The 7,791-nt window shown below is 45.5% G+C and overlaps 1 protein-coding gene across 5 annotated transcripts in view; it reads left to right on the plus strand.

Moving 5' to 3' along the window:
- CASS4 (Cas scaffold protein family member 4) overlaps positions 1-6,424 on the plus strand; it is a 42,184-nt gene extending 35,760 nt beyond the window's left edge. For 3 of the 5 annotated variants that reach the window (XM_077335668.1, XM_077335669.1, XM_077335672.1), the window contains 3 exons: positions 1,720-1,866; positions 2,446-3,762; positions 5,789-6,424. In XM_077335668.1, coding sequence (XP_077191783.1) covers positions 1,720-1,866; positions 2,446-3,762; positions 5,789-6,202 — 1,878 coding nt within the window. In that variant the 3' untranslated portion in view covers positions 6,203-6,424. The remainder of the gene's footprint in view (positions 1-1,719; positions 1,867-2,445; positions 3,763-5,788) is intronic. The other 2 variants (XM_077335670.1, XM_077335671.1) reach the window with 1 other exon arrangement.
- The last annotated feature ends 1,367 nt before the right edge of the window (positions 6,425-7,791 follow it).

The following is a 7,791-nucleotide window of genomic DNA, read 5'->3' on the forward strand; positions in this document are numbered from 1 at the left end:
CATAAAAACACCCCAATATTAACATCTAAAATCTCTAACATAAAATGGCGGTATACAGTTCTATTTTTTATTTATTACTGGTTCTGGATGATTAACGGATCCCAGGGTCTTGTTTGCGGTGCTGTTTGAGAGATGTGTTGGCATCAGCAAAAAATAGGCAGGGCAGCAATGGAGAAAAGTAAGGAACCAGTGACAGATTTCAAATGGTTTGCTAAAAATGCTAATTATATTTTAATGACTAAATTAAAGTGCTATGTTATGGCCAAATATAATAAGACGAACAGAACAAAACACATGGGGCAAATTTCCCAGTAACCTTGATTTGCTGTCTGAAGTTGTACCCTTCATTCTGCTCTCTCAGGTCTCCACAAGCTCAGTCTCTTGCATGCATGAATCAGGCCTCAAGTCCTTCATGGACTATATTAAACCCCGAGGAACCAAGAGAGAAAAGACGGAAATCTGCTCAGCCATGAATCCCCAGGTTGCAGAAAAATCTGACTTGCTAAAAAAGATGAATTTAGGGTGAAATTTCCCCCTAAAAGAGCACAAGCAGATATCAGAAAAGCAGTAGGAATTTGAATGTTTGGGACACAAAAACTGCCAGCGAGTCAGGATGTAAGGTTGCAATCCTCCAGTTAGGACCTTTCAATCCTCCAAAATTACAGTTGATCTCCAGACTACAGAGATAATTTTCCCTAGAATAAACAGCATCTTCAGAAGGCCAATCCCTGCAGCGCTCTCTTCCCTCCACAATATCAAGCCAGCTCGGTGTGGTGGTTAAGAGCGGTGGCTTCTAATCTGGCAAGCTGGGTTTGATTCCTTGCTTATCCATGTGCAGCTGGGTGACCTTGGGCTAGTTGCAGTCCTGATAGTGCTGTTCTCACAGAGCAGGCCTTTCAGAGCTCTCTCAGTCCTACCTATCTCTCAGGGTGTCTGTTGTGGGGAGAGGGGAAGGGAAAGGCGATTGAAAGCCGCTTTGAGACTCCTTCAAGTAGTGAAAAAGCAGGGTCTAAAAGCCAATTCTAGCCTCCATCTCCAATTTCCCCAATCTGGAATCCATAACTCTTTGAGGAGGCAGTGACCAGAATAAATACCGGCAATATCCATCAGGAAGAGAAGGAAAGAAAGATGAAAAAAAAGGTGATCCAGAGGAGAATAAAATGGGATTTCCTCTCCCCATCCATCCCTCCTCTTCCTTTTTCACACTTGCATGAGCTGTTACAGGATGCTCATGGGCTCTGTGCTCCCCAATGCTCAATTTTGCAGTACATTGCTGCATGTCCAGCATACAATGATGTAATTATGGTTCAGTCACTAAGGAGAGCAAAAAAAACATGTGTTGAAGCAACCCCACCCCTGAAGCAACAGGGACACACAAACAAGGAAAATGAGGATGTGAAAGAGCCCAGAAATAAAGGATGCAAAAAGTCCTAGATATCAATGAGCACTTTGGGGTCATCTTGTGTTCTTTTCTCCTACTTTTGACTGGAAGAAGTTTTTTAGTTTTGCCATAACCAAATAAAAAATCCTCCTCCTCTGTGCATGATTTAAATTAAATTTTATTATTGTGTGATTTTACTGTTGTGAACTGTCCAGAGCCCATAGGGAGAGGGGCACTAGACAAATTTAATAATAAGAACAATAATCCTGCTGGAAAGATGAATTTCTTTTCTGTCTCTCTCTCCTCTGGTTTTTTTTTTTTTATTGCTCCTTAATTAGGGTCCTGCCACAACGCCTTCCTCCAGGAAGGGCTCCCAATTTTTCCCATGTGCAGAGAATTGCCCGAAAGACTCACCACAGCTTTACGATATCCCGCCAAGTGTGCAAAAAGCAAGAATTTGCACACAGGAGTCATCTGTGGGTAATGTAAGTGTTACTCAGGGAGAGCAAGCCAGAACTCTGTCAGTAAAGCTGTTCTTATCAGGCCAGGGTAGCATTTGTGGCTGGCAGAACTTAGTTTCAGATATGATCTCCATCTAGGGCCTTCAAGGTCAGGAGCTGGGAGGGGAGTGGGGCTAGCGTCTTGTATCAGCTGCCCATTGACTTCATTTATTGTTCCATGTATTGTTCTTATGTTATTATGTAAACCGCCCTGAGCCCCTGGGGAGGGCGGTATATAAATATAATAAATAAATAAAAATAAATAAATTTGGTGTCCCCAAATTCTGGCATTACTGGCAAGGAAGCCAAGGGCCTTTTGATCCATTTCATCCACATCAGCTGTAATTTCTATAAACCTTTTCCTGTTTGTTCTTACTCCTCTCCCTACAGCTGAATATCTCTAAATGAAAAAAAGAAAAGAAAATCCAACCAGGGGGATTAATTCACACAGGGTGATATAGAAGCAGAACTGTACAGAATTGGGGTTGTGCTACTAGAGGGAGATCTTGGGACATTCCTAATTCTGCATAAATAGCAATTTTGTGGGGCGGTGTTGTCTTCCAGGTATACAAGATACTCCCAACAAGACAGCCTGGAAAAGCTGCAGAAACAGGGAAACTTTTGAGTCATTACAACACGTTGCCGAACCTTCGTAAGTCAGAATGGATCTACGATATACCAGAAAAAGCAGGTTCAAAACAAACCCTTCAGAGCGAGTCCCCAAACAAGCATATTTTTTATGACATCCCACCATCTAGGCTTGATTCTGATTTACAGAGAATCCCACAACTGAACAGTGAATGCAAATCAACGAATCCACAGGTATATGATATCCCACCTGTCCAAAGGAAACAGACCCTTCCGGAGACTCCGCTTTATGACGTGCCCTCCACAAACGAGGTCCTGCATCAGAACGGAAACTATGACATCCCTCCAGCCGTCCTGTCCGCCAGGACTGAAAAGGAGAACCACCGTCAGGTTCTTTATGATGTTCCGAAAGGAGTTCCTTCCCCACAAAAGAAAGGGATTGAGAAATGTAACGATAGTGCCAGAGACAACCCTCACGGTTTCCCTTCCCTGTTACCAAGAGATGCCAAAATGAACCAAGACCGACTGTCCGTTTCAAGCGTGGAGAGCCGGACGAGCACCATCTCCACTTCCTCCAGCGCTTCTTCCGAGTCCTTCTCATCCAGCCTGTCATCCTCTTCGGACGAACCCGGCAAAGAAACCACCATGGAACTTGACACGGCCATAGAGACCTTGACGAAGCTGCAGCATGGCGTCTCCAGTTCCGTGGCGAGCCTGATGATCTTTGTGAGCAGCAGGTGGAGGTACCAAGAACATCTAGAGGGGAACATGGAGGAAATACGCCGAGCGGTCGACCACATCAAAGTCTCCGTGGGAGAGTTCCTGGACTTTGCCCAAACCATTGAAGGCAACGCTGCCTGGGCCTCTGACGGTAAGCTGCAGGGGAGAATTAAAAAACAGCTCGGTATTCTCGCAGCCTCGTTTCAGATCCTGGTGGACACGAGAGAAGCGCTGAACGGATGTAAATGGTCACTCGAGATCCTGGCGATTAAGAAACCGCAGAGCACTCCGGACGACCTGGATCGCTTTGTGATGGTGGCCCGCACCATCCCGGAGGACATCAAGCGATTTGTATCCATCATCATTGCCAACGGGAAGCTCCTTTTCAGGAAGAACAGCCGAGAGAAGGACGGCAAAGAGCTCGGATGCAGGACGCCCAAGGGCAGTCTTGAGCGGCGAACGGAAGACCGTTCGCTCCTGAGAAACGTTTTGGATAAGCCGAAAGAAAACAGGCCGAATACGGAGAGGGCGAGAGCAGACGTCGCCGAAGACGGCGATTATGTTCCGATACAGGTTTGTGAAGCTGCGATTGCGGGAATAAGCACATACAGGGAGCGCATAACAGCCCTGTAGGTTTTCCTCCTAATAAATGAAACCAGCACAGGTCCAACCTAGGAGAGGGAAATCCATACTTTTGCTTCTCTTTAATAGCCCTGTGAGTACAAAAGGGTCATTAAAATGTGTTAAGGGAGAGTTAATCCATGAGTTCTTTCGTGAACGCTAGCTGTGCCATTTGATGCCATTCGTCAGCATTACCCATGGAGAAAGTGGGCGTGCTATTCTTATTATGAATTATGTAAGTAATGCTTACAAGAGTATTATTAATATAATGGCATTATATTATTCATAGATAGATAATATGTTATATTTTTCAAGTGGATAGCCATGCAGGTCCAAAGCAGCAGTCCAGTGGCACCTTTAAATATAAGAATTCTTTGTGAACGTTCGTATTTCTATGCTTTGCTGCCATTCATAGGTCTTAACAACTGCTTTAATTTAATCTCAGCTATGCTTATTGCCCACTTACTTATATATTTTGACTATACCTTGTCCTTCCTGGTGACTAATCACACCCCCTCCAATACTTATATTTAAGGGTTCGGGAAAACTGTTTCAGTGTAACTGGTGAAGTGTGTATGCCAGGGGTAGTCAAACTGCGGCCCTCCAGATGTCCATGGACTACAATTCCCAGAAGCCCTTGCCAGCATTCGCTGGCAAATGCTGGCAAGGGCTCCTGGGAATTGTAGTCCATGGACATCTGGAGGGCCGCAGTTTGACTACCCCTGGTGTATGCAAAGGAAAGCTTTCCAGAAAGAACAGCCACCTGGAGATTTTTCAGCTCTGCCTTGGCCTCCGTGTATTTCCCACTGTCTCTCAGGGGCAGCTGGTTGGCCACCACATTAATGAAGAGGCTGGTTCAGGCAGACCACTAGCCTGACCCAGCAGGGCTCTTCTTGTGATCTTCAGGCGATCTTTAGAGAGATCTTTAGAGAGATTCCCAGCAGTAGAGACCCAAAGGGGTTATCCTTGCAACAAAAATCTGTGAGAACGGATCAATGTTTAATCACTGATGCGGTGAAAAGTATTACATACTCACGTAGTCTCTGATGGCATAGGGCAGGGGTGGCCAAACTATGGCTCTCCTGATGTTGATGGACTACAATTACCATGAGCCCCTGCTGGGGAGTCCCTACAAGCCAGCCTGGTGTAGTGATTTAAGAGCAGAGGGCTCTGATTGAGAGAACCGAGTTTGCTTCCCCATTCCTCCTTCGCATAATGCCTGCTTGGGTGACCTTGGGCCAGTCATGTATCTCTCTGAACTCTCCCAAGGGAAAGAAAAGCAGGGTATGAAAACCTACTCTTCTATGCAAGTCCAAGGATATAAGACACAGAAGCCTTGCTGAAGCCAAGTTGGTCAGCCTCTGGATGAGATCCTCCTTGCAGACTTACAGTCTGTCAGTGGCTTCTACCCATGCTGACTCCCAGTGGCAGGAGGCAACATGAAGGGAAGGCCTCAGCTTCTGTGCCATTTTTGACCCTTCAGAATAATTATTTGGCCACATGAGACACATGCTGGACTAGGTAGACCAGTGGTTTGATCCAGCACGTAGTTGTGAGTTCCTACACTGTGCAGGGGGGTTGGAGTGGATGACCCTGGAGTTCCCTTCCAACTCTATGATTCTATGATTCCAGTTGGACACAAAGGGCATAAAAATTTCTACCTGATTTATCAGCACTTTCAGCTGTATTCCTTTTGGATATGTCTTATGTTGGGAGGTAATTTCAGATGGGTAGCCATGTTGGTCTGAAGCAGCAGCACAAAGTTTCCACTGCCCGATCTGGGCATGCACATGAAAGCATACACCCAGAATTAAACCTTGTTGAATTAAACCTTCAAGGTGCAAGTGGATTCAAACTTTGTTCTTTTAGTAGGTGATGCAACTCTGACTCTGCATAAAGGAAGTTTGTAGGGAGAGTACCTGAAGTCTAACATTGCGAGAATCGCTGAATATTTCTTATTTCGTTTCTCCCTCTCCAGGGTTCCCCGTCTAAAACGAAGCCGGACGTTCTGAGCGAGCAGGATCCTGCCAAGCGAATGGAGCTCTCCGATCTCTGCAAGCTGTATTTCGGTGCCGTTCAGAAAGCGATCGGCGTTCTACGAGACAGCCTGAGCAGGAACGAAGCCCCGGAAACCTTCATCGCGCAGAGCAAACTGATCATTATGGTGGGCCAGAAGCTGGTGGACACTCTGTGCCAGGAAGCCCTCAAGAAGGCCACGCGGAACGAGGTCCTGTGCTGCAGCAGCAAATTTTGCAGCCTGCTAAAGAGCATGGCGATGGCCACCAAAAACGCTGCCATGCAATATCCCAGCACTGAGGCTACGAGGGAGCTCCAGGATCAAGCTGATGGGCTGTCACAATATGCGCTTCAGTTCCAAGCCATGATGCAATGACGTTTCCCTTCTGCTTGTGACCTGAGGATCCCTGTTGCGTTGTTGACAGCGACGGAAATGACTTCCTGACTGTGACTAAAAGACTCCTTGTTTGTTAAAGAGTACATGTGTCAGTTCTTTCCACCTGCCCAAAAGGGACATTGCTACTGTAACTCCTTGTTTCGTAGGGTGTTTTTTTTTTTTTTTTACAATAAATGCGTTTGGTATAATGTTTTGCAGCCGACCAATCGAAACTGTTTGGGGCAACTCGAATCATCACAGCTTCTGAGGCAGCCTTTCTCAATTTTCTCATTGTTGAGAAGCCCCTGAAACGTTCTTCGGGCTTCGAGAAACCCCAGAAGTGCTGTAATCGTGCAGAATGTGGTTGGGGAAGCATGGCTACGTACACACCTACCTTGGGCTCCTCTCCTTCTCAACCCCCTCCAGGCCTGTCATTGTGGGGGAGGCATATCAACATGACCATCTATAGTCATATCACAATAAACGCTTAACATATTTTAAAAATACATTTAAAAGTTCATTAGCTCCCATGCATTTAAGAAACTGTCAAGAAACCCCAGGGTTTCCACAAAACCTTACGTGAGAAAGCCTGATTTAGAGTCATTTTTAGGAATCATAGAATTGGAAGGTACCTCCTGGATCATCTAGTCCAACCCCCCTGCACCATGTAGGACACCCACAACCTTATTGCTGACACTGTAACCTGCCACCCCCTTGAACCTTCACAGAATTAGCCTCTCTGTCAGATGGCTAACAGGATCATAGGAAAAGCCCTGGAATTAATAAATAATTGTAACATTATTTTACCCAGAAGCAATATGCTTGGTGTAGTGGTTAGGAGTGCAGACTTGATTCCGTGCTCCTCCACATGCAGCCAGCTAAGTCACCTTCAGCTCGCCACAACCCTGATAAAGCTGTTCTGACCAAGCAGTGATATCAGGGTTTCTCAATCTCACCTACCTCACGGGGGAGAAGAAGGGAAAAGGTGTTCATAAGTCGTTTTGGGACTCCTTTGGGTAGTGAACAGAGGAGTATTAAAATTTTTTCCTTCCTTCCATTTATATTCCACCCTGTCTTGAAGGAGAAGAAATTGGCTGCATGTGGAGGAGCAGGGAATCTCCAGATTAGAAGCTGCCATTCTTAACCACTACAGAAAGCTGGCTTTTGAGTGACTCAGGGCAGATCCTATCATTAAAAAAAATCATACAATGTAAAATACCATTTAAAATCTCATTTACATTAAAATCCAGAATACAGCCTCAATTCCCTCATCAACATTAATTGAAAGCATTGCATGGCATGTGTATATTAGTTTTCCGGAGCAAAGATTCCATGCATCTGAACACAGAGAAACCCTCAATAGCTATGAGCTGCTGGAGCCAATCCTCCACGTTTGTAAGGTGGGTCAGCAGAACCATTGTAGGGAAAGAAGCTCAGATATCAATGGAAGGGTGCCCAGAGTCCAGTGAAATATTGACTGCAGTGCAGGGGCAATGATGTTATGGGAATGGACATTCAAGCAAGATCGGCTTGCATCCTTTGACATTGTTGCCCTTGAGGAATCTTGCAGAAGCTTATTTTATTTATGT

This window comes from Paroedura picta, chromosome 4 (assembly GCF_049243985.1).
Source record: "Paroedura picta isolate Pp20150507F chromosome 4, Ppicta_v3.0, whole genome shotgun sequence".
Lineage (NCBI taxonomy): Eukaryota > Metazoa > Chordata > Lepidosauria > Squamata > Gekkonidae > Paroedura > Paroedura picta.